Source organism: Geotrypetes seraphini, chromosome 2 (assembly GCF_902459505.1).
Source record: "Geotrypetes seraphini chromosome 2, aGeoSer1.1, whole genome shotgun sequence".
NCBI classification, from domain to species: Eukaryota; Metazoa; Chordata; class Amphibia; order Gymnophiona; family Dermophiidae; genus Geotrypetes; species Geotrypetes seraphini.
In genome coordinates, this window is record NC_047085.1 from 184851380 (window position 1) to 184878532 (window position 27153).

Consider the following 27153-nt stretch of genomic DNA (forward strand, 5'->3'; position numbering starts at 1 on the left):
AATGAGCAAGAGTCTTTTTGTATAATTTTTTGAACAATTTTTTGTCAATTTATAAATTATTTAAACTGTTCACAATTTTACCAGTGGCTAGAAAGTGAAGTTCTGTAAAGTAAAATGCAATGACTGGACGGTAAACTCTTGCCCCAAGGGAAGGTATCCACCTCCCCTTCAGAGTTTCACTTCTCTGAGCGTTTTTAGGAGTCATTTGCTCTCTTCCCACTGGTACATAGTATCTACATAGTCAGTCTCCTATTTATTATAACTTTAGATGGAGACATTTGCATCAATGAAAATGTGGCACACATACCCACTTCTAAATGTTGGCATGGATGCCCTTTTTCTAAAGTTGCACCTCATAACTTAAAGGAAAGTCCTCAATCCACCCATGACCCATCCATTTCTGTGCCCCCTTTTTTGACTTGTATAAAATTTAGACATGGATCCTGCACCTAGATTTACACACCTAGCTCATAATTGATTTTAATTAGCACTTTTAAGTGGACTTTATAAAATTTGGGAGTTAGACTTTATCAAACTTTTACACTATAGTTTTTTCTATATTTTGGCAAGTGAGTCATATTCGCTGGTAGATAGAACCCTAGTTAATGGAGCAGTCTCAGACTGATTTGCCCACTGGTGACTTGGTGATTTCTTCAAAGAATTATATTTTCATTTCTGAAAGTTTTCATTGTGTTTAAAATCTACCAATTTACAAAAGTTCACATTACCTTCCAGAAGGCAGAGCTCCACCTACTAGGCGATCTCTGAATCTGAAAATCATCATCATATTCCCAAATTGAAGCTGTACAGTCCTCATAAAACTGATGCAGGTAGGATCGGACGCCATAGCGGTGGTATCCTCCCTCAGGAGTGTTTTGAGCTTGCTTGGACCCACAGATGTCAGCATAAGAACTCATCCTTCTGTCCTGAAATCAGAGGTTCCATAAAAACACATTCCTGACATGAGCTACTTTATTTTTTGCACATCGAGATTCATAGTTGATAGTCAGTGTCCGATAGGAATGTCAGGGAAATGGGGGTGGGTATTCAGTGGATCCTTCATGCATAGAAATAGATGTAGGATTCAATAATTTTTATGGACCTGCTTCTGAGGATGAGGTTCTCCTCTCCATGCACTAACTTGACTTCCTTTAAAATATCTATAATTTGTTGGACCTCTTCTCCCTGGCTCATTTTTGTTTTGTTTTACTTTTGCATCTTTAGATCTCACTTTCATCTACCTCCTCCTTCCTTAGTTTGAAATTCATTTTTAGTAAAACTACTCTATATTTGGTACAACAGTCGTTATCTCTCTTTATTTACAGTATATATAGAGCCCAATCAGCTTTGACACAAGACAGTCCCTGCTGGTGATAGGCCACATCTATTGAAGGGCAGTGGGAGAGTTCTTTCTGGGCAATGAAAACAGCTCTTATGTGCTCCTCAGGGATATTTCACACAGATCTGTGTGGAAGATCAGTCGGATGGAACAGGGCTATCAGGATCCAGGGAAAACGTTTTAGCATCCCTGCCCTCTAATATATGGAGGGCCCTGGGATGTCCCCTTAAAGCATACACTCACATGCCTGGGCCAATCATAATCTTAGGCCCTTCCCAGTGCATCCTAGGATGCACCAGATAAAGTGGGCCTGCTGGCAGGAGGGAGTGGGCATCCCTCTTGCCAATTTTCCATCAAAGGTAAAATGTGGGTGTGGAGGCGTGGGGGTGTGTGTGAGGGAGGGGTGTCAGGCTTGGCAGGAGGGGGGTCTCTCTTTGGAGGGGTACTGGGAGGATCGGTGAGTGGGTGGGAGGGACAGAAAGAGGAATTGGGGATCTACTTGCTGGTTCAGCTGATCATGGCAGGGGAATCCCCAATAAGCTAAGCTGGCAGGATACTCCAAAGCTGTAGTTTCAGGGTGTCCTGCTGGCTCAGCTGATCAGTGATTCCTCTGCCATGATCAACTGATAGCAAGCTGTGGACTATATTTGGGATCCCTGGCATAGATATGTGGCAGAAATGTAGACCAGGATTTTCTAGGCCTATCTGTGCTTGAATCACACCAATGTGCCTATTGGTGCATGAATCACACCTATGTAGGCACTTTAGGTCGTCTGATACCACTTCTGACACTGGCCATGCCTACTTTGGCATTCAGCGACCTAAAGCGCTTATGTAGGTGTGATTCCAATGCCTTTTATTTAGGCACCAGTAGGTGCTTCAATCTCACCATTTTTTGTTGCTTCCAATGGCATTTTACAATTAACTTAGTCATCGTTAGGCTGGTTTTAGAATTTCCCCATTAGCTAATAATACTCTTGGGGAGAAACTATCAACATGGGCTACTGTTAAGTCCATCTATTTTACCGTTGACCTGGGTTATGAGTAACTAGGTCTCATTACATAAAATGGAATCTGTGCTATAATAGCACAGGCTAGTGATAAAATAACTTATCTTAATGATAGACCACATTAATGTTTATTCCACTCAATCTGTAATACCTTTTAATCATTGTAAACCACATAGAACTTCACGTTCCTGCGGTATATAAACTGTTATTATTATTATTAATAATAACTTTCTCCTTTCACAATGGAAACAGTATTTAACCTTAAATCTTCTATATACTGTATGTCATCAAGTCAGATGACAAGACTCATATTTTGTTAGAATGCCTTGTCAAACAGAAATGATTTGACACTCATGAAATATCATGAGATCAGTGTTAATTATTTGAGAAGGCAGCAGAATCCATTACCTGGGTCCAGCAAGCCATAAAGCATGATTTAAGTGCATGGTTTATAAGCAAGCCACAATAATAGCATATCCAACAGATCATGCTCCTGTGCATGCACAATAATAAATCAAATAAATTGTAAGATGTAATGAGGTCAATGAGTGTAAAGATTTAAACATCATAAAGATTTTGAATTGTGCCCATCATTGAACTGGAGTTGGTGGGCAGCTATATTCTGGACTCATTGTAATGAGTTTGCTGAAGAAGACAGATGTACCTAGTACGCTGAATTACAGTAGTCCATCAGAGTTAATACAGGTTACTACAACTGAATACACAGCAATCCAATGGCAGGAAAAACATTAATCTGCATAAAACATTCCTGTAATAATTTAATATATGATTTAAAAGATTTCTAATGCCACAGCCATCTCAGCACTCATCTCAGCCTTGTTACAATATGCTTTTTTTGCCTGCTGTTTTTTATGACTTTATACCCTTTCATTGACTGAACTCTCATCTTTCATGCCACAATGTCACACAAAACAGTAGCAGCTTCCAAAAATGTGTGTTTATTCTGTATTACAACTCTTTAAATATGCTAGTAGATACACCGCATATCTTAACACCTAATTCTTACATCCGTTTCATCAGCGCCTTCAACCCGATCCTCAGCGAGGCCACCTCCCACTCAGTATGCACTCATTGTGGGTGGCTTTATGCCTCAAATCGTCACTGGATCACTTACAAGCTAGGTATGCACACAGGGATCTACTATTACAAGAGAAACCTGATACACCAGATGACAAGAGGCTAGTATGTGTATTACCCTATTCTGGGGCAACTAAAGTTATAATATTCTTAATAAAACAACACTGGCACGTTCTACAACTTCATGAGGGATTTGAAGAGGTCCCCATGTTTGCTTTTTTAAGGGGCAAAACTATTGGTCAAGTATTAAGACCGCTAAAAAAGAAAAAAGCTATTCAAGAGGGTATTTATGAGCATGTCAAATGCCACCACTGTTAGTGATGCGATAGCACTATAGAGGGGCAACAATGGAGAGATCCTCAAACTGGATATACCATTACTGCCTGGGCTCACATCACCTGTAGGCCTACTGGGGTTATTTATATAATAATATGTCCCTGTAACCTAGTATATGTAGGATGAACAAAAAGAGCGATCAAGTTACGTTTGAATGAACATAAATCGAGGATATTAACAGCCAATACACAGGCCCCTATAGTACCCCATTGTCTAGCTAAACAACATAGGTTGGAACATAGGTTGGAACAATTACAATGGACGGTAATAGATATGATAGAGGCAGAGAGAGAAGGAAACTGGGAGGAGCGATTAAATTTTGCAAAACAGAGATGGACTTAATAATGAATTAGAATGGGCCAGTCTTGTCTAGTAGGGCTGCCCTGGGGACGGGTTCTAGTGTATGTCAGTTAATTACAGTCATTGTAAATATAATGAAGATTAGTTAATTACAGTCATTATAAATATAATGAAGGAAGATGAAGAGTTGTATAAGGAGATAGCCCGCCCTGACGTCAGACGCAAGCGTGGCAGAGGGTCAGATCACGCTGACAGCTGAGGCCAGGATGGGCTTTAAAAACGGAAATCGGATGTGGGTTCTTCATTCTTGTAGAGTGTAATGGTCTGTTCAGAATGGAGTATTATTTATGAGGTAAGAAAATTAGCGAACAATGTTCTAAATATAATGGTGATAAGCTATAGATTGTTTTTATATGTGAGGATATAAGGCTGAAAATGTTCTCTTACAACCGTAGAGAATGATAGCCTTGAAGAAACCGTTGGTAACACATGGGTGAAACATTTCGGTTTATCTCCCCCATTTGAATTTCGACCATACAGCTAAGTAATAGCAATAAGAATCAAATGCTATAAAATGAAAAGATATTTATGTAAAAAAATTTTTAAAACAATTAAAAAAACCTAAAAAATAGTGACTGATCCAGTGACGATTTGAGGCATAAAGCCACCCACAATGAGTACATACTGAATGGGTGAGGATCGGGTTGAAGGCGCTGATGAAATGGATGTAAGAACGAGGTGTTAAGATATGTGGTTTATCTACTAGCATATATAAAGAGTTGAAATATACATTGCCTTTTTCTTGACCACTATATTATATTAGTGCTATAGGATAAAATATTCTGTATTACAGACATGTGAAGGACCATTTTTGAAAAGGATGTCTAAGTCCGATTTGATCAAAAAATCGATTGATATATCTGGCTAGTATACAGGTTTGTTATTTTAACAAGGCAATATCACTAAATCATCTAAGGTGAAACTGTTAGTTCACCCTTTCAACCTTGTATCCAAAGATCGGTCGGCGGTATGCTGTGTATGTTCACAAAATAAGTAAGTAATATGTATTTGAATAGAGGGAGGGTTTGGGTTTTCCTAAGATATTATCTATAGTTGGATTCCCTAACCCTAATGGTTTTGTTTCTTGGTGTTTCAGCTTCCCCATGTCGCCTTGACAAAGACATTCGAAACGCGTTGGCGTTCAGGGGAATGACTTCAATGCTGAAAGCTAAGTGACTTTAATCAATAAGTTAAAAACACATGAAATGATAAGATAATTATCACTGAAAGAATAAATAATACAAAAAAAATAGCAAAAAATAAGAAGTATAACAAAATAAGAAGTATGGAGGAGGAGGTACCGTGGGGCAAATGAAGAATCTCTCCCTTCAAACTAAGCTGTTTGTCGGGCTGTCTGATACCCCATACGGTCCTCTTAAAGATTAAGCTGCAAGATTATATGAACTAGATTGCTGTGACTCTGTGATTTATTTGGTGTTAAGTCCGATTTGGACATTTCCTGCTAAAGAGCCAACGTCAGAAGCACTGAAATGTCCGTTTTCAAAAGTCAAACTGCTAGACGTCCCAAAATATCTAAGAATATAAAAATAGCCTTACTGGGTCAGACCAAAGGTCCATCAAATCCAGTAGCCTGTTCTCATGGTGACCAATCCAGGTCACTAGCACCTGGCCAAAACCCACATAGTAGCAAAATTTCATGCTACCGATTCAGGGCAAGCAGTGGCTTGCCCCATGTCTTTCTCAATAACAGACTATGGACTTTTCTTCCAGGCCTTTCTTAAAACTAGCTACACTATCCACTAGTACCACAACCTCTGGCAATGTGTTCCAGAGCTTAACTATTCTCTGAGTGAAAAAATATTTCCTCCTATTGGTTTTAAAAGTATTTCCCTGTAACTTCATCGAGAGTCCCTTAGTCTTTGTAATTTTTGACGGAGTGAAAAATCAATCCACTTGTATCTGTTCTACTCCACTCAGGATTTTGTAGACTTCAGTCATATCTCCCCTCAGCCATCTCTTTTCCAAGCTGAGGAGCCCTAACCTTTTTAGTCTTTTTTAAACTCACTTACTTGGATATCTAAGCTGACAGGACGTCCAAGCCTTAGGACATCCAACTTTATACCTCATTTTTGACCAAAGAAACATTCAAGTTGAAAACATCTAAATCCAGACCATTTGGATGTGGAAGTAGCCATCATTGTGATGGACTGGCCACACAGACATGCCAACAGAGCAGTGGGACACCTTAGAGGACACTGCTGTGAACGTCACATAAAAAGTGCCAAAAGTACTTCTCATCATATGCCTCTTATAATTTATGGTGAGCCCACCCATAACTCCCCCAAACCTAATAGACCCACCTCTCTACCACCCCAATAGCCCTCATGGCTCCAGGTGGCACCTATGTGGTGGGTATTAGCGGGCTCACACGTTCCATCATAAATGTAGTGGTTAGAGAGGCTTATGGACATGGGTCCTCCTCTCTATGGTTCACTAGTCCATCCACCAAGACAATTAAGACACCTGTGTGATGCACACCAGCCACTACCCTAAGGTATCTCGGTACCACAGGTTAGTAACTCACATGGTAAATTTCATTTTGTGTTGCTGCAGTTGGGACCATCATGTGCTCCTGGATACAATCCAAAGATGGCAGACTCAAATTTGGGCACCCTGTCTTTTAAAGGGCCTAATGGTGTAGGAGAGAACTCTTTTATCATTTTCAACCCCTGCAGCAAGAATCCCAAAAGAAACCTTCCAACATACCCCATTCCCCACCCAACAAAAATCTCCACTCCCTCCTTCCAATTGGCACCCAGGGACATTAGATAGATTGTTAGTCCACTGAGACAAATAGGGAAAATGCTTGAGTACCTGATTGTAAACCGCTTAGATAACTTTGATAGGCAGTATATAAATACCTTAAATAACAAAAATAAACAAAAAACCCAGGGGTCTCCCAGGTTCCAGTAAGGGGCAGCAGTGATATCCAGTTACTCCTGCCTATAAGCATCCAGGCTTAAAATGTTTGCAGAAACTGTCTACATTGCTAGGAGTAAAATTACCAAATAAGAAAGTGCGGTCCTATTTGGCCACTTCACTCCTAAGAGTATGTAGTAACATCATACTAGGGCAGGGGTAGGCAATTCCGGTCCTCGAGAGCCGAAGCCAGGTCAGGTTTTCAGGATATTCTCAATACATATGCATGAGATAGATTTGCATCTCAAGGAGGCAATGCATGCAATCCATCTCATACATATTCATTGTGGATATCCTGAAAACCTGACCTGGCTCTGGCTCTCAAGGACCGGAATTACCTACCCCTGTACTAGGGGAATTTCAAAGTCATTTTGAACTCAGACACTTACATGTTGGGAGCAATTGTGGATCACTTTTGCCCCCTCATTAGAGAGTGGGGAGATCCCTGGTGAAGTATGGGAGAATCATAGTGTGGGGGTATATTTTTGGGAGTTCTTATTGAGAGGACTATGGGGGGAGAGAGTGGATTGTTTTCTATAGCACTGACCCAGTGCAATGTTAGTAGCTCGAAGCTTTTGGGAAGGAAAGGTGACAGCAGTTCTAAGTCAGCATTATCTTTCCATTAATAATATAGATTGCTAGGTCAAAGCTGTGTTATTAATGTTTCATAATAATGAACTGCTTTTCATGCATTTGCAGGTTTTGCATCTCATTATTTAAGTTGTGTTGCACTAAAAGAAAAGTATGCACCATTTTTTTGCGTTATTTGGCAAAATATGTACATCATTCCCATAACATATGCTAACAATGATCCCTCTGAATCTGCTATGGCAAGATGAAAGAGGCATTTGGGCCAAATATCAAGTCTTTATTACTGCAATAAACTTAGCTTTGACATAAGGATGATAAATAGCAGAAGAGAGATCATCAATATAAAAACTTGAAAAGAATATTGTTCTAAGAAGGCTTCTTTATTGTTGTAGAAAGAGTGTAATTTGGCCCTTAGGTTCTTGGGCATTGCAGCAGAGGATCGATTTAAAGGAGGCACAGAAGACCCCTGTCTTCTTCCCACTCCAGGAGAAAGAAGGTCTCTACACAGGGCAACAAATATTTTACTGGCAAGCAGATCTGACTTTAAATGGGTGGAGGTGGCTAAAGCAATCAGGGAGGATAGCAGGTACCTGATACTAATCTGGCACTTAGAAAGAGAGCAGGCAAGGGCAGGCATGTACACCAGAGCAAAGCAGATACCTGCAGGTATCCCACACAAAAATGTACCTAATTATATAAGAACACTAGCTGATGCCCCGGCGTTGCACGGGTATTTAATTATAGCAATAACACTGTAAATGGATTCAAATAAAGATACTTTATAGTGGTGAATGAAATTATTTTTTTACAGCTTTATAAAAAGTACAATATTCAAATTATAATGTGAAATATTTGACAAAATGAATACAATACAACTAACACAAAACTTGATTATAAACAACATTTTTAGTTTCACCTCCAGGAGCAAGAACATATAAATTCTTGGGTGAAGAGACCCCCAGAACATATCACCCCAGTTAGTGAGGGATCTGCATACCAAGTTTCGTTCAAATCGGTCAAGCCGTTTTAGATTTACTGTGAGAATGGCAGCTGTTTACATTTTTTCCATTGACATGAATGGGTGAAATCTGATGTTCTGTTTGTAGCTCCGCCCACGTGTGCAGGTGGGCCGCGAGACCCCCAGGACATATAACCCCAGGTAGTTGGAATTACTGTGAAAATGGCAGCTTTTTACATTTTTTCCATTGACATGAATGGGTGAAATCTGATTTTCTGTTTGTAGCTCCGCCCACGTGTGCAGGTGGGCCGCGAGACCCCCAGAACATATCACCCCAGATAGTGAGGGATCTGCATACCAAGTTTCGTTCAAATCGGTCAAGCCGTTTTTGAATTACTGTGAGAATGGCAGCGTTTTACTTTTTTCCATTGACATGAATGGGTGAAATCTGATTTTCTGTTTGTAGCTCCGCCCACGTGTGCAGGTGGGCCGCGAGACCCCCAGAACATATCACCCCAGGTAGTGAGGGATCTGCATACCAAGTTTCGTTCAAATCGGTCAAGCCGTTTTTGAATTACTGTGAGAATGGCAGCGTTTTACATTTTTTCCATTGACATGAATGGGTGAAATCTGATTTTCTGTTTGTAGCTCCGCCCATGTGTGCAGGTGGGCTGCGAGACCCCCAGAACATATCACCCCAGGTAGTGAGGGATCTGCATACCAAGTTTCGGTCAAATCGGTCAAGCCGTTTTTGAATTACTGTGAGAATGGCAGCTCTTTACATTTTTTCCATTGACATGAATGGGTGAAATCTGATTTTCTGTTTGTAGCTCCGCCCACGTGTGCAGGTGGGCCGCGAGACCCCCAGAACATATCACCCCAGATAGTGAGGGATCTGCATACCAAGTTTCGTTCAAATCGGTCAAGCCGTTTTTGAATTACTGTGAGAATGGCAGCGTTTTACTTTTTTCCATTGACATGAATGGGTGAAATCTGATTTTCTGTTTGTAGCTCCGCCCACGTGTGCAGGTGGGCCGCGAGACCCCCAGAACATATCACCCCAGGTAGTGAGGGATCTGCATACCAAGTTTCGTTCAAATCGGTCAAGCCGTTTTTGAATTACTGTGAGAATGGCAGCGTTTTACATTTTTTCCATTGACATGAATGGGTGAAATCTGATTTTCTGTTTGTAGCTCCGCCCATGTGTGCAGGTGGGCTGCGAGACCCCCAGAACATATCACCCCAGGTAGTGAGGGATCTGCATACCAAGTTTCGGTCAAATCGGTCAAGCCGTTTTTGAATTACTGTGAGAATGGCAGCTCTTTACATTTTTTCCATTGACATGAATGGGTGAAATCTGATTTTCTGTTTGTAGCTCCGCCCACGTGTGCAGGTGGGCCGCGAGACCCCCAGAACATATCACCCCAGGTAGTGAGGGATCTGCATATCAAGTTTCGTTCAAATCGGTCCCACAGCTTTTTACATTTTTCCCATTGACTTGAATGGGTGAAATCAGATTTTCTGTTTGTAGCTCCACCCATGTGTGCAGGTGGGCCGCGAGACCCCCAGAACATATCACCCCAGGTAGTGAGGGATCTGCATACCAAGTTTCGTTCAAATCGGTCCCATAGCTTTTTACATTTTTTCCATTGACTTGAATGGGTGAAATCTGATTTTCTGTTTGTAGCTCCGCCCATGTGTGCAGGTGGGCCGCGAGACCCCCAGAACATATCACCCCAGGTAGTGAGGGATCTGCATATCAAGTTTCGTTCAAATCGGTCCCACAGCTTTTTACATTTTTACCATTGACTTGAATGGGTGAAATCAGATTTTCTGTTTGTAGCTCCGCCCACGTGTGCAGGTGGGCCGCGAGACCCCCCAGAACATATCACCCCAGGTAGTGAGGGATCTGCATACCAAGTTTCGTTCAAATCGGTCCCACAGCTTTTTACATTTTTCCATTGACTTGAATGGGTGAAATCTGATTTTCTGTTTGTAGCTCTGCCCACGTGTGCAGGTGGGCAGCGAGACCCCCAGAACTTATCACCCCAGGTAGTGAGGGATCTGCATACCAAGTTTCGTTCAAATCGGTCCCACAGCTTTTTACATTTTTTCCATTGACGTGTATGGGTGAAATCTGATTTTCTGTTTGTAGCTACGCCCACGTGTGCAGGTGGGCCACGAGACCCCCAGAACATATCACCCCAGGTAGTGAGAGATATGCATACCAATTTGCGTTCAAATCGATCCCACAGCTTTTTACATTTTTTCCATTGACTTGAATGGGTGAAATATGATTTTCTGTTTGTAGCTCCGCCCACGTATGCAGGTGGGCCGCGAGACCCCCAGAACATATCACCCCAGGTAGTGAGGGATCTGCATACCAAGTTTCGTTCAAATCGGTCCCACAGCTTTTTACATTTTTTCCATTGACTTGAATGGGTGAAATCAGATTTTCTGTTTGTAGCTCCGCCCACGTGTGCAGGTGGGCCGCGAGACCCACAGAACATATCACCCCAGGTAGTGAGGGATCAGCATAGCAAGTTTCGTTCAAATCGGGCAAGCCGTTTTTGCGTTGGCAGCTTTTTACATTTTTTCCATTGACATGAATGGGTGAAATCTGATTTTCTGTTTGTAGCTCCGCCCACGTGTGCAGGTGGGCCGCGAGACCCCCAGAACATATCATCCCAGGTAGTGAGGGATCTGCATACCAAGTTTCGTTCAAATCGGTCAAGCCGTTTTTGCGTGATCGCGGCACATACACACATACACACACACATACACACCTCCGATTTTATATATATAGATTAAGAATTAACAAGGGTGAGAGTGCTGCCCTAAAGAGGGGGCTGTGCACCTGGAAGCAGGAAAAGGAGGAGGGGAGCTTTTGGAGATTTCATGTGAAATGGCTTAAAAAAATAATAATTTAAAGCTGTTTAGTGGGAAATTTGTGGGAAAGGGATTGATGGGGTGGGTCTGAGAGGGAGGGCTTAGTGAATAAATACTGTGCTCCGAGGAGCAGGTTGAATTTCCTGCTTCTTGGAGGCAGAATTCCCCTCCCTCCCTTGCTGTTTACCTGAAGGTGAGCCTTAGTTTTCCAGATGGGTGGGGTTTGTTGGGGGGTTCACACAAGTAATTTGGGTCCTTCAGGGCAGGGTTTAGTGGCATATCATAGTTTCACCAGGTGGTGAAAACTATACTGGTAATGGTGATCCACTGCTCTCAAATTGATCATGTTTGCCTGATAGTGAAATAATGTAGGTATTGTTGGCGGTATATAAGAATAAAGTTATTATTATTATTATTATTACTATGACAGGAACAATGGAATGATGGATACACATCAGTAAGTTTCAAGTTTCAAGTTTAATAAAATTTTGATTTGATTGCAAAAGCTTATTTCATTGCGATTTACAAAAAAAGTAATGTTATTGAAGGCATTGAAAACCACCTGCATGTTTAAGGGTGAAAGGGTTACATAGGTCCCCTTTTTCTCTGTAGCAGCATGATAATATGTACTGTAGGTAAAATTAATAGCTTGCAACACAGATGGAAAGTGTGCCAGCTCATTGCTCTGTAATGATACTCATACTCTGGGAAAGTAATCTCTTGATGGACTGTCCTGAGAAAAACATTCAGAAAGTGAGCTATGAAGAGTGGCTGACTAACTTGCTGGCAGAGGTACTCTCAAATGTGCCTGGAAGCTTCTTGTGGCAAGAAAAGTAAAGGCTGTAGGTAAGAATCTAGCTGGTGGCATAGGTGGAGAATGGTATCCTTATAAATCCTGAACCTGCACATGCATTATTCCTCAGACAAATCCAGGAACTGTTCAGAGAGTATGTGTTCTAGAGAATGACACGGGGAAAAAATCTGCCCCCGTCACCGCCCCATCCCACCATCCTCTGCACTGCCCCGTCATCGCCGTTCCCTTCACTGCCCCGTCTCCGTCACCGCCATCCCTTTCACCGCCACTGCCATCCCATTCACCGCCCCGTCACCGTCACCGCAGCATGCATAAAAGCCTCAAACAGGTATGATTTTATATACTTAGTTTTATTAACGTATTCCCATGGGTTACATACTGAACATGTGCTGGATTCCTCCATTCTTGCAGCACATGTTCAGGAATAGGATTCAGTAACCCATGGGAATGGACACAGCACACTACTACACTAGTACTCAGATTTAAAAAAAAAAAGAACCAGCTCTTAGCTCAGCCAGACTCCCGTATCCAACCGGTCAAAGAATCCCACTCAGATAAAAAAAAAAAAAAAAAAAGAACCAGCTCCCAGCTCAGCTAGACTCCCGTCTCCAACCGGTCAAAGAATCCCACTCAGATTAAAAAAAAAAAGAACCAGCTCCAGCCAGACTCCCGACTCCAACCGGACAAAGAATCCCCCCCCCCCACACCCCTGCTATCGCCGCCGCCGCCAACCCTGGGCAGGCAAGTAGTAGGAAAGTGTGCACCTTACCTCTACTTGTAGCGCTGAAGTTTTCAATGAAATTTCAGCTCCTCCAAGTTTGAAGCAGTGACTCCTCTCCAATCCAGGCAGCGACTCCAAAAAAAATCCTGGGCTTGCCTCTCAGCTCCGAAATCCCCCGATTTCCAATCGCTACTGCAACCCGTTAAATATCATGTGTAGCAGTAGCGATTGGTCCCCTTCTTGAGCAGGAAAGAACTGACTAATGAGGAGCCAGAATATTGAAGGGGGCGGAGTCAGGCAACGTGCAAGTCGGGTGGAGAGAGACGAGTTGGAGGAGACCACATGGCCGACAAGCATGGCCGCCGGAAAAAAATCAGACACCTGTCCCGAAGTGAACCGAACACACGGTGAAGACCCGGTAAATTGCGGTATGTAGAAGGGGATACATTTGCCTGCGGGGACAAATCTTTTCACCGTTTTTGCGGGCGGTGAAAACTTTTGTCCCCATGTCTGCAGTGATTTGGCTATGGAGTCTCCATAGCCCGCAGCCACGCCGCGGTTCCCCGCGGGGATCGCTCCCTGTGTCATTCTCTAATGTGTTCCTCATCTGTTGCATCTCTGCCCTCCATGGCCGAGCACCGAGGAAACACTAATGTACATCACACAACAAACGTGACATTTTGAGCACTTTGAACATTTTTGAAAAAACAAACAAACAAAAAACCACACCAAAAAATATAAAAAACAAACTTTGGACCAATAATGACACAAAATTAAAAAGCAAGTTGATTATACTCCTCCAATATATATAATAGTTCAGAACATGTTTCACAAATATGAGGGTGGTTTGAAAAGTCTGGTAAAACAGCAAGTTAAACAATGTATAACAATGTATAGCCCTCTATTGAGGGCTATACTCTTAGCCCAGCAAGTTTCCACTTTTCCTCATATCATAGTAAAAATAGCCTAAAAAAAACCTGGAAACTTGCTGGGCTAAGTGTATAGCCCTCGATGGAGACTACATTGTTTAACATGCTTTTTTTTTTTTTCCAAAAAACTTTTCAAACTACCCTTGTAAGTGATATGTTTTGAGATTGCTGAATTTAATGCATGTGCACTTTGAATAGATTCAGGTCTTGACGTCATTGATCCCAGTCTTTTGGGATTTTTTTGTGTGTGATGTAATCTTTTTGGAAAAAACAGTTCAAATAATATAGATAGGCAACACGACAGCCTCAACGGAGAAAGAGAGAGAGAGTGATTGAGATTGTTGATATAAAACATAATTTAGATATACCTCCAAGCAAATGACACATTTGGTAGGCTTATTTGTCAACCACTATTGTACAACTTGGTATGATCAATGATCCAATCACTCAGAAACTATGGCAGCTAGCCTCTGATCTAAAAATAAACATAAGACATTGGCCAATCTATTGACAAGTAAGTTTCTATAGCAAATCTTTGTTTTTATTTTCATCCATGTTATGTTCAATAGTTATATTGGAAGGTGAAAAGAACAAGTTCTATTAATCAATGAAAACAATATTACATTATATTATATTAGAGATTTATATTCCACCATTACCTTGTGGTTCAAGGTGGATTACAAAAGAGTTATAGAAGGTGGGTTACAAAGGAAGATCTCACTAAATCTTAGTTTAGAAATAATATTGGATTTTTCCTCACATTTTTCACACAGGCATTACTTACTTTTTGGGATCTCCTCCTCCTGATCTCCCACACTCTTAGCTCTTCTCTTAGGTATTCATCTTGTTGGAAAAGAAGACACAGCATATGGGTTCAAATAAATTCAGTAAGTAATCAAAAACTGCTTTCTAGAGTGCAGCATATAGATTTTATTTTGTGAAAATAACTTACATCTTTCTTGTTTATTTCTAACAGAGGCAACAGAGGTTCTTAAATGGCTTCCTGGCTTTTATATTTCCTATTTTATTTTGGGCATCAGTTTCTTTTAATAATAGTTCCATTAAATCTTTGTTTTGCAGCAAGATTATAAGGCTAATTTAAAATAATGTTGACAGAAATTCAAATGTAGGGACATGAAGTTTACAACACGAGTTCAAAAATAATTATTAAATACTATTTTGTAATGCTGTAAAGCTTTTCTACCTGTAGGTAGCAACAGTGTGTCTCCCCACTACTTTCGTTTTTGGTTTATTAACCTTCATATGTCCGACTAGAGAAATCACCCTTCAGAGATCATTCTGCTTCACAGCACTAAACCACTGTATGCAATACATTATTATTTCAAGATAGGTCAGGTCCGAAGCTTTGCTAGTCTTTATTATTTTGTTTAAAAGAGCCAATCAGCCGTCAATTCGATGATAAATCTCAAAGAAATGGGCAGAATGTAAATTTTACAAATCTAGACTCTTTCCTGGGGAGCTATAAAAGGAAGTTACAATGAGGGATATATCAAAATTGCATAGAGCACTGACAAATTGAATCATATATCTGTAAATACGAGCCATAACTGTATAAAGAATTTATTTTAAGGGATAAGGTCGTGACATTGCCTTCCTCACCAGTCTAAATAAGGTGAAGAGCTGCTACCCTGGTAACTGTGGCCTTCCCCATTTCTTGCCCTTCAGTAATGCCCTCTGGTTTCACGGAGAGCTCTCTCCATGGTGCTGAAATCAACCCCCAAGCCTAACTAACGTAATTAATGAAGCTACTGCTCTCTTGTAAAAGCAAATCAGTAAGTGCTCCAGAATACAAACAATAATCCTGCTCAACGTTTAATAACAGTGCATGTCTACATTTTAGCAAGTGCCCAGTTATATCTTGTTTTTTTTATTTAGGCTAAGATAGCCCAACTAATACATCCGCTTTCCATGAATGTATATTGCCTTTGAATCAACCGCCCATGTTTAATTTGTATCAGTTTTTCAAACTTCAAACCCACGGTACCCTTTACAGGCAATTTGTATTCTGTACAATATTCTATCATGCTCCAGTGCATTTTCGCCATATTTAAAATTTGGTATATTTTGCAGTTACAACCATCCTGCATAAGATATTAGGTTAAAAAAAAAAGCAACAACAACAACAACAACAATAAAAACCTAGCTTCGCTCTTTTCCAGAAAACTGAAGCCAGATTTGGTATTTTGCCGAGTTCTCATCCCTGCCTCGTTTAGTTTCGGTTTTCGAAGGTCACTCAGGAAAGCGCACCTAATGCATAACACGTTTGTGCAAATTCGAAATACCCAGATAAACCCGATGCATGCTGCGCAGTTGTGTTCCAATCCATTACCTGTCCGGATCCCCTTGCCTTTGCCGCTAGCATCCGATCTCTCGTTCTGGTCCCATGCCTCTTAGCCGCTCCAGATCCAGACGCCGAGTGTTTTTCCTTCAGTGCCGGAGCCCCGCTTGCCGGGCTTGCGCACTGAGCTGTTAAGGCCGCCAGGACTCCTGCGTAGGAGGGGCCAAGCGCCACTCACTAAAGATAACAGCCGAGCGCAGGCCAGGCGAGCATCATAGATGGCCGCTCACACAGGGATCAAGGGAGATTTGCCGTTCTTTTCTTCATTTACTATCGATTGAAAGGTGTATAAGCAGTGTAGGAGCAGGCACCTCTTGTAGTTCAAGAACTTTGTTATTTGAATGGATGACTAAGTGAGCCCACAACTATTGAGTATAATATCCTTTTGTATAATCTGAAACAACTATACAGAAAGTGAAGTTCTTATAAGGTTCAAGAATCTTTAACGTAAGAAAACCTGGTCGCATGTTCTACTTTTATATAGCTGGGGTTCTAGAATGACCTTTATGAGCCACAAAGTGCATTATTAACCTCAGTATCACCTCTCCTTTTTTTTATTCCTGTTTGAATTCCTATATTAGAGCTGGGCTGTCATTTGCAACAAAATTGTTGCTCACGTTTCTTTAAAGAGTGTGCATAATCCCCTGGGTTATATAAAGGCTGTCCAAATTTGGGCAGTGATCCTGAGTTGGTGTACAATTAAATTAGTTAAATGAGTGACTAACACTCAATGCTTGGCTGCTAACAATCGTAAGAACATAAGCATTGACAGATTGCAGATCCATCAAGCCCAGTATCTTGTTCCCAACAGTGACCAATGCAGGTCACAAGTACCTGGCAAGATCCCAAAAGAGTAAAATAAATTTGGGATCTAGCTAGGTACTTGGGACCTGGTTGGCCACTGTTGAAAACAGGATACTGGGCTTGATGGACCTTTGGTCTGTCCCAGTATGACAATTCTTATGTTTTTTTATGGTACTTATCCTGTGCAGTATTCTGGTATTGTCAACCGCACTTAATTGCAAGGTAGCTGTGGTATATACATGAATTGTTATGTTATGTTATCTCCTCTCAACCATCTTTTCTCCATTATGAAGAACCCTAGCCATTTTAACCGTTCCTCATAGGGGATTTGTCTCATCCCCTTTATCATTTTTGTAGCCCTTCTCTGTACCTTTTCTAATTCCACTATGGGGTTCATTTTCACACAAAGTACAATAGTAACCTATGGAACTTTGCATGTCAAAGTGCTTTGAAAATACAACTCCACATCTTCTTTAAGAAACAGTGATCAGAACTGCACACAGTATTTGAGGCGAAGTTGCACTATGGAGTGCTACAAAGGCATTATAGTATTTTCATTTTCATTTTCCTTTCCCTTGTTAATAATTTCCAGGATTCTATTTGCTTTCTTAGCTGCCGCTGCACATTGAGTGGAGGGTTTCAACATATTATCAATGACACCTAGATCTTTTTCCTGGATGGTGATGCCTAATGTGAATTTTGCGTCGTGTAGCTATAATTTGGCTTCCTCTTTCCCACATGCATCATTTTGCACTAGTGCTGCCCGATTCACAATTTGAATCGATTCACCAATTCGAATCAGTTGAATCGATTCAAATCGATTCAATTTCCCAAAAAACTGGCCTCCTGATTCAATGATTTCCCCCGTGCCTTCCAAAAGCAGGAGCTGTAGCACTGCCTCTTGCTGGCCATCCGCTGCTGCTCCTGCTTGAGGGGAAAGAGTCAGTCAGAAAGGCCTCCTCCAGCTTCCCCGCTCTTACCTTCTTAAAGTTAACATGGCAGCGTGCAGGCTTGTTGGTGTTATAGCGATCCCTGCAGCTGCCCGTCGTCCTCAGCAGCACGTTCTCTCTGCTACGTCCAGCCCTTGCTCTGACGTCAGGGACAGGATCGCAGCAGGGAGAACGTGCCGCTGAGGATGATGGGCAGCTGCAGGGATCGCTATAGCACTAGCAATCCTGCAGGCTTCCGTGTTAGCCTAAAAGTAAGAGCGGGGAAGCTGGGGGAGGATACAGGCTTGCGAGAGGAGCAGGTGTTCGTGGCGGGGAGCAGGCCGAAGAGTGCCTTCACGGCAGGAGGGCAGGCCATTGCGGGGGGAGCAGTCCGAAGAGTGCCTTCACGGCAGGAGGGCAAGCCATTGTGGGGGGGGGGGGCAGGTCTTCATGGCGGGGAGCAGGAGAAAAGAGTGCCTTCACGGCAGGGGGATCAGGCCATTTTGGGGCATGTTTTTGTGGCGGGGAGCAGGAGAAAAGAGTGCCTTCATGGCAGGGGGGGCAGGCCTTTGCGGGGGGGGGGGCAGGTCTTTGCGGCGGGGAGCAGGCCGAAGAGTGCCTTCAGAGCAGGGGGGCAGGCTTGTGCAGAGGAAAGAGGAGGAAGAGTTCCTTCGCGGTGGGGAGGCAGGCCTGTGCAGAGGGAGGAGAAGGAAGGAGTAAGAGAGGGGAGGAGAGATGCCAGACCTGGGGTGAAGGGAAGAGAGAGACCAAACAAAAAAGAGGGGGAGGAAAGCAAAGGAGAGGTGCTGAACTAAAGGAGAGAGGGAGAAGAAATGCAAGACTACAAGGGAAAGGGTACAAGAGGGACAGATACTGCTTCAAAGTAGGTGGGCAGGGTGCAGGATGGCAGGAGAGATAGTAGGAGAAAGCCTTAACCTGGGGAAGGGGATACAAGAGGTAAGGAAGAGAGAAAGAAGAAGCTGGATATGAGGAAAGATAAGATGCTGGTTATGGAGGGAGCATAGGAAAGGGGACAGTACTGGAGAGGAGAATAAGGACAGGGACACAGAAGGGAGATGCTGGATGAAAGGGTAGTTGATAAAAGGAGAGATGGTGGTTCTGGAGTTGGTGGGGTCCATCAATGCAGCTGCGGTGGGATGGAGATGAAAAAAAAGAAAGATGCCAGACCTCTGGGGGAGGAAAGGGAAACAGAAGGGGAGCACAGAGATGGAATATGGATGGTTAGCACGGAGAAAGAAGAAAGAAGGAGAGCCTGATCAGAAGATAACCAGACCAACATGGGACCAACATGATTTGAAAAATAACCAGACAAGAAAAAGTAGGAAAAATCATTTTATTTTCTATTTTGTGATTACAATATGTCAGATTTGAAATGTGTATCCTTCCAGAGCTGGTGTTAGATCGCAAACATGAGCTAGGATTTAACAGAGAGAGAAAAAGTATTTTTTTGTTTGTTTATTTTGTTTACACCACAGGACCAGTGTGGGTAGGAGAGGGCAAAGGGGGTAAAAAGGCTATAAAATAAACCCACCAGGATGTTTGGAAAAAATCACCCAATTGGGCAGGAAAATTGAATTTGAATCGAATTGAAAAATCAATTCAATAGGCTGAATCGAATCAAAATTTTTTTTCCTGAATCAGGCAGCACTACTTTGCATTTGCTTACATTAAACATTATCTGCCATTTGGCTGCCCAGTCTCGTGAAGTCCTCTTACAATTTTTCACAATCTTCTTGCAATTTAACAACTTTGAATAACTTTGTATCTTCAGTAAATTTAATTACTTCACTAGTTATTCCCATTTCTAGATCACTTATGAATATGTTAAAAAGCAGCAGTCCCAGCACAGTCACCTTGACAACTGCACTATCTACCCTCCTCCATTCAGAATACTGACCATTTAATCCTGCTCTCTGTTTTCTATCTTTAATCAGTTCTTGATCCACAACTGAACACTACTTCCTGTGGCATGACTTTTTAATTTCCTCAGGAGTTGTTCATGGGGTACTTTGTCAAATGCCTTTTGAAAATCCAGATACAGAATTTTGACTGGTTCACCTTTATCCACATGTTTATTCTCCCCACCACAGAAATATAGTAGACTTGTGACTCAAGGTGTCCCTTAACCCTCCTTTTACAAAACCGTAGTGCGTTTTTTAGCACTGGCCATGGCGGTAACAGCTCCAGCGCTCATAGAATCCCAATGAATGTCAGAGCTGTTACTGCCACGACCGGCGCTAAAAACCACACTATGGTTTTGTACAAAGGGGGAGGGGTAAATCCATGTTGGCTTTGTCTCTTCAAACTATGCCTTTGTATACGCTTTGTAATTATGTTCTTTATAATAGTCTGTACCATTTTGCCTGGCACTGACATCAGACTCACTAGTCTATAATTTCCCAGATCACCTCTGGAACCCTTTTGAAAAACTGGCATTACATTGACCACCCTCTGATCTTCTGGTACCATGCTTGATTTTAAAGATAAATTACATATTACTAACAATAGCTCTGCAAGTTCATTTTTCATTTCTGTCAGTATTTTGGGACGTATACCATCCTGTCCGGGTAATTATTGGTGTTAATTGACACTAATTTGGAGTTGTGAGTGCAACCTCCTATCCACGATTCTATAAAGTACCACATCTAAATTCTCTCTTGGGCAACCCAAAAGGGGTCAAGGCTATGGGAGGGGCATGGGCAGATCATGGGCATTCCTAGAATTTGCATGCAGTGTTATAGAATAAGATAAATTTGCACCTAATCTAGGTGTGGGGATTTATACCAGGTTTCAGCACATTATATAAATGTGCTATTATATAAATGGTGTCTAACTCGGAGTACTGTTTATAGAATGGTACTATGCACTCATTTTTCCGGCACCCAAATTTGGGTTCCATTTACCGTATCTAGTCCATAATGTGCATTCTTTAAGAAGATTGCACACTAGTAACTAATTTCTTTCTGGGATGGAAAAAAACCTGGAAAAATATGATGCAAAAATCTTCTGCTGCCCATCCCTAATACTTCTGCTCCCACTGTATAATGCATATCTGGAAAAGGCACTCTTCAAACAGAAAAACCCCATGCCTTAGAGTCCTACCTTTCCCAACCCTGATCCCCCTGGGACCTATTCAGGGGTCCGCACTGCTAGTTCAGAAGTCTTGAGCAGCAGCGGTCTCCTCTGCTGCCCCCAGGCTCCCAAAATGGCACTCTACCATCTACTGGTAGTCTCTTAGGATCACTGATCTACCAAAGCAGACCTCCAGTCCTGGGGGGGGGGGGGGCTGTAGTGAGGGTGGAAAGTGCTTTGGGGGCAGGATGTTTCTGTCAGGGGGGTGGTTTTTTTTTTCTGTGCATGGTGGTGGTGGGGATATGATCTGTAGGGGGCATCAGGAGAGGTTAAGACTTCGAGGATCAGAAATTGGCAGGATTGGAAGAAGGCCAGAGGTGCACCTCTGCAGTACTTCATATGTTAGCAGCCATACTATTAGATTGCCGATAGTGCAGTTGCACTTATTGCCTCCTCTTGAGATGGCAGTAGCTGCAGCCATGCTATTGGCAGTTGAAACAGCTAGCATGTAACCTGTGCACTAGCTGTCAGAGTAGGCCAGTCCTCCATAACAACCCAACCATGCCTATGCAAATCTTCTCATGAGAAATCGCCAACAACTCTGTCCACGAGGAGGAAACGCCTCTAGTAGCCTCGACACCCTGAGGTTGTGGGTGCAAGCCCACGCTGCTCCTTGTGACCCTTGTCAAGTCACCTGCTCCCCCATTTTCCCAGGTATATTAAATAGATTGTGAGCCTACTAGAACAGACAGGGAATTATACTTGAGTACCTGAACAAATTCATGTAAGCTGTTCTGAGCTCCCCTGGGAAAATGGTATAGAAAATTGAATGAATGAATGAATAAAGCAGCTAACATGAATTTTTTTTTTTTTTTTACCATGTTGGCTATTTTAACACGTTAGATATTAGCACAGGTCTGTGCTAATTTTTAATATGCAGTACAACTCAGCACTAAGAGGCAAATTCTTTAAACAGCATCCTAATTTTAGGCAGCCTACCACTGTCTAACCACCAACGGGACACACGTTTTTTTTTTAAAAACCATCCTGAGGTAGGCTGTCTACATTGTAGATGCCTCTGCCTAAGCTTGCCTAAGGTTAGGCATGGGTGTAGTTTTGCCTGGAAGTGACCTTAGGCAAGCTCAGGTGATACTGGCGCCCCTAGGCATCTCCCTAGGCCTGTGGTAGCCACCTGAAATGTAGGCCAGCAAAATGCCGGCCTACATTTCAAGTAGACGCAGCTGTTGAACTGATTGCAGCAAGGGAATCTCCCTGCCATGACCAGGTTAGCGGCTGCGGGAAGGAACTTGCACCCCTCTGCGAAGGTGGCGAGCAGGAGGAATGCCCAGTCCCACCTGCCAGAACCCCACCTGCGAATATTGGCAGCAGGAGAAGTGCCCAATTCCTCCTGCCACCCCCCTCCCCAAGACATTCCCTGGCAGGACAGATGCCCAGAGCCTTGTGCCAGAATCCCCCCCAATCCCCCCAAAGATCATCAGCATGAGGGATGCCCAGGTTCTCCTGCCAGAATCTCCCACCCCCCCCCCAAAGATTATTGGCAGGAGGGATGCCCAGTCCCTCTTTCCGGAACTCCCCCAAAGGGTAATTCAGCGTGACCATTTCATCATGGCCAGTTCAGCGTAGATGTTTCAGCATGCTCAGTTCAACGTGGCCATTTTACTGCAGTCATTTCAGTGTGGTGTGCAAGGCAGAGGAAAAATAAATACCCGTGCCTGAATGGAAAGTAGACATTTTCAAAGTTGTTTATTCAGTAAGGGTTGAGCCAGTCCTTTTATTTTTCCTTTCATAAGCTTAAATTTACCATGCCTTCTTACTTAACCTGGCTACGAGGATGGACGATTGCCTCCTAATATCATAAACGGTATCCAGATCCCTCTACACAGTGGGCTCATCACTCCTTGGACTGAAAGATGCAGTCTGTATTCAGACTTTGGGAACTCACCGTCTAAAATAAATCAGCAGGAGCGCCTGTGTGCATGCTTACCACAGACTTGTGACCTACAAAAATAAGAATATCTAAAGAACAGATGGCTGCTGAAAATTAATTGATGAATTCTTCGAAAGAATCTGGAAAAAGATTGGTGTGTAGACGTTTTGTGTCTCTTTTACTAGCTCAGTATTTGGGAGAAAAATATATAGATGAGCACATTACAGCTTTTAGGCAAGAACTACTAAGCCATTTGTGCAAGAATTATAATTCCATTGGGGGGAGCATTGCCCCCTTACCCCCCACTGGAGTGCTTTCGCACATCACTCATTGCTGCTGTGCAAGAATTGGAACTCCATGGGGGGGGGGGGGCATTGCCCTTTCTCCCCCATCTCAGGGTATTGGCATCTCCCCCTCAGCTCATGCAAGAATTATAACTCCATGGAGGGCATTGCTCCTTGCCCCTAGCTCAAGGAATTGCCCTCTCACCCCTCCCAGCCCATGCAAGAATTGTAACTCCATTGGGAGAGCATTGCCCTCTTGCCCCCCACTGGAGCGCTTTTGCACATCGCTCATTGCTCGTGCAAGAATTGGAACTCCATGGGGGAGGGAGCATTGCCCCTTCCCCCAAGCTCAGGGCATTGCCTTCTTCCCCCCAGATCATGCAAGAATTGGAACTCCAATGGGGGGAGCATTGCCCCTTCCCCACAGTTCAGGGCATTGCCCTCCCCCCAGCTCATTGGGGGACATTACATCCCTCACTCCCCCCACCCCCCGAGCACTTTGTGAGGTTCACGATGAAACAGCCCGCGCTTAAAGGGCCATGATGAAACAGCAGCCTCTTACAAGTCCCATGCCGAACTGGCTGTGCTGAATCATCCCATTCTGCCCACCATCCACCTATGTGAGATAACAGGGTCTCAACACTACCATACCTAACAGACGAGAAGCAAACATATCAGATAAATAATACTTATCTAGTTATATAGCCATAGTATCAGCTCCTCTAGTTGTTCCACCCAGTATTTAGTCCATACTACACCAAAGTGCCTGCATGTGTGTGTACACTGCTGCAAGTCTAGTAGCACTATAGAAATGATTAGTAGCAGTTATGGGGTTCTCTCTCGCCCCTTATGAGGCTTATTGCAAAATGAAGCTGCTCAGTCTTGCAAATCACAAAGGTAAGGTTCTGCTGCCACTGATGCGCTATATAGTAAGACAAATGATCTACCTCCCATCTTACCAGAAGGCATAGACATGGTACGAGAACCATCTGCACATTCAAGGAAATTTCTTGCTCTGTTTGTTTCCAAAAGGTTTATACTTAATCACATCCCCCCCACCCCACAACTTCTCCAGCAAGATAGATCAGATGTGCTAGACTGGTAAAAGAAGACAGGTTACCTATAGATGTGGTGAAGGCAATCTGTCTCACCTAGATCGAGGGTAACAATTAGCTTAGGATCTGTATCAATTTCTTTGCCCCCAAAACATAGGACAAAGCATAATTTACTAATTAACTTATACAACAGTGCAGATTTGACAAATGCCCCCCTCTACACTATTATGCAATCTCATAGAGCCATCAGGTTCCCCTCTATGCAGTACATCTCTACTAACCTGCAGGTATATGCATATTGTTGTGTGTGTGTTGGGGTGCACACACAACTCCTCAAATGATTTTGAAAGTATTTCATTTCCACACTTGCCCCAAGCAGCACAGCTCTGCCCTTATCCAGTGACCAATATCTGCTGATAAAAATAACTGCTCGAAGCTGTTCATTCATCATTAGAGAGGCCTTGGGGAAAGTCCTGCAGTGGGTGTCTGCATTTCTTTTAATGCAGCTCACGATGATTGAATGGTATACCACAAAATAGGACTGGTTCTAAAGATACTACTTAATGTGGTAGAATTGACATTGTATTGTAAACGTGCAGCTAGATCAGTGTCTCTCCAACTTTTTCTTTAGCTCCAGCACACTAAATGGAGCAAAAGAAATTATAAAAATGCAATTCCAATACAAAATTAAATTTAAGAGTTATTTATTTAAAGTTCTTTAAGCTATGTATGGATAATTGTAACAACGGTGAAACTAACCCCACTTTTATGAAGCCACATTAAGCTTTTTTTTAATCTCTGGCAGTGGCAGAGATAAAAAATTCAACGTTCATAGAATTCCTATGAGCGTTGGAGTTAATAGTGCCGCGGCCAGCAATAAAAAAGCCTAACATGGCTTCATAAAAGGGGGCCTAAAGTAGATAGAATTGCTAATCAATGTGATGGATGTGCTTGTTTTTTGAGTGCAAATTAACTCAAAATGCGGCTCGATAGTCGACAAGCAAGCCCACACTTCATAATCCATCATCTGCAGTCATTCTCTTTATTTTTGATTTAATTTCTATCAGAGCTGAAAATCCAAGTTCGCAACGATATAAGAACATAAGAACATAACATAAGAACATAAGAAACGCCTCCGCCGGATCAGACCGAGGTCCATCTAGTCCAGTGATCCGCACCCGCGGCGGCCCATTTAAGTACTCCTTTTTGGAGACCCAGAATTACCTCAATATGATATGCAAGCAGGTGTGTATCCAACTTGCGCTTGAATCCCAGTACAGTAGTCTCCTCCACAACCTCCCCGGGGAGTGCATTCCAAGCACCCACCACGCGCTGCGCGAAACAGAACTTCTCGACATTTGTCCTGAACCTACTGCCACTCAGTTTCAGGCTATGACACATTTAAAAATGTTAGTAATGCTGTTTCTTGGTCCATTTTATCAAATCCTTTAAATATTTTAAAAGTCTCTATCATATCCCCCCTCAGTCTTCTCTTCTCGAGGGTAAACAGTCCCAGTTTCCTGAGTCGATCTTTGTAATCCAAATGCTCCATCCCTTACATAAGAACATAAGAACATAAGCAATGCCTCTGCTGGGTCAGACCTGAGGTCCATCGTGCCCAGCAGTCCACTCACGCGACGGCCCAACAGGTCCAGGACCTGTGCAGTAATCCTCTATCTATACCCCTCTATCCCCTTTTCCAGCAGGAAATTGTCCAATCTTTTCTTGAACCCCAGTACCGTACTCTGCCCTATTATGCTCTCTGGAAGCGCATTTCAGGTGTCCACCACAAGTTGACGAGTTTCGTGGCTCGCCTCTGCACTCTCTCCAGCAGAGTTATATCTTTCTTAAGGTATGGAGACCAGTGTTGAACACAGTATTCTAAATGCGGTCTGACCATTGTTCTGTAAAGCGGCATTATGAATCTTCCGATCTACTCATAATCCCCTTCTTAATTATGCCCAACATCCTGTTTGCTTTCTTTGCCGCCGCCGCACATTGTACCGATGGTTTAAGGGTACTATCAATCAGTACCCCCAAATCCCTTTCTTGTTTGCATTTTGCTAACTTCACCCCCATCATCATATACTCATGTTCTTTATTTTTCTTTCCTAGGTGCATCACCTTGCATTTGTTTATGTTAAAGTTCATCTGCCACTTATTTGCCCAAGTTTCCAGCTGGTACAGATCCTTTTGGAGGTCCTCGCAGTCCCTTTGAGTGCCAAACGCCCGACATAGTTTTGTATCATCAGCAAACTTAATTATATTGGATGATGTTTCCTCCTCCAGGTCATTTATAAAAATATTGAACAATATGTGGGGAGTGTGTGGCGCAGTGGTTAAAGCTACAGCCTCAGCACCCTGAGGTTGGGGGTTCAAACCCACGCTGCTCCTTGTGACCCTGGGCAAGTCACTTAATCCCCCCATTGCCCCAGGTACATTAGATAGATTGTGAGCCTGCCGGGACAGACAGAGAAAAATGCTTGAGTACCTGAATAAATTAATGTAAACCGTTCTGAGCTCTCTTGGGAGAACGGTATAGAAAATTGAATGAATAAATAAATAAATTGAATGAATAAATATAGGTCCAAGAACCGAGCCCTGGGGCACGCCGCTAGTCACTTTCTCCCAGTCCGAGTATTTCCCATTTATGCAAACCCTCTGCCTTCTGTTTTCTAGCCATTTTCCGATCCATT

At 42.7% G+C, this 27153-nt stretch overlaps 1 protein-coding gene across 1 annotated transcript in view; it reads right to left on the bottom strand.

Annotated features, from left to right (window-relative positions):
- Window positions 1-16453, bottom strand: part of NRSN1 (neurensin 1) — a 29041-nt gene extending 12588 nt beyond the window's left edge. Inside the window, exons 1-3 of the mRNA XM_033934826.1 lie at window positions 16336-16453; window positions 14770-14828; window positions 729-926 (exon numbers count right to left, since the gene is read on the bottom strand). Coding sequence (XP_033790717.1) covers window positions 729-917 — 189 coding nt within the window. The 5' untranslated portion in view covers window positions 918-926; window positions 14770-14828; window positions 16336-16453. The remainder of the gene's footprint in view (window positions 1-728; window positions 927-14769; window positions 14829-16335) is intronic.
- Between the last annotated feature and the right edge of the window lie 10700 nt (window positions 16454-27153).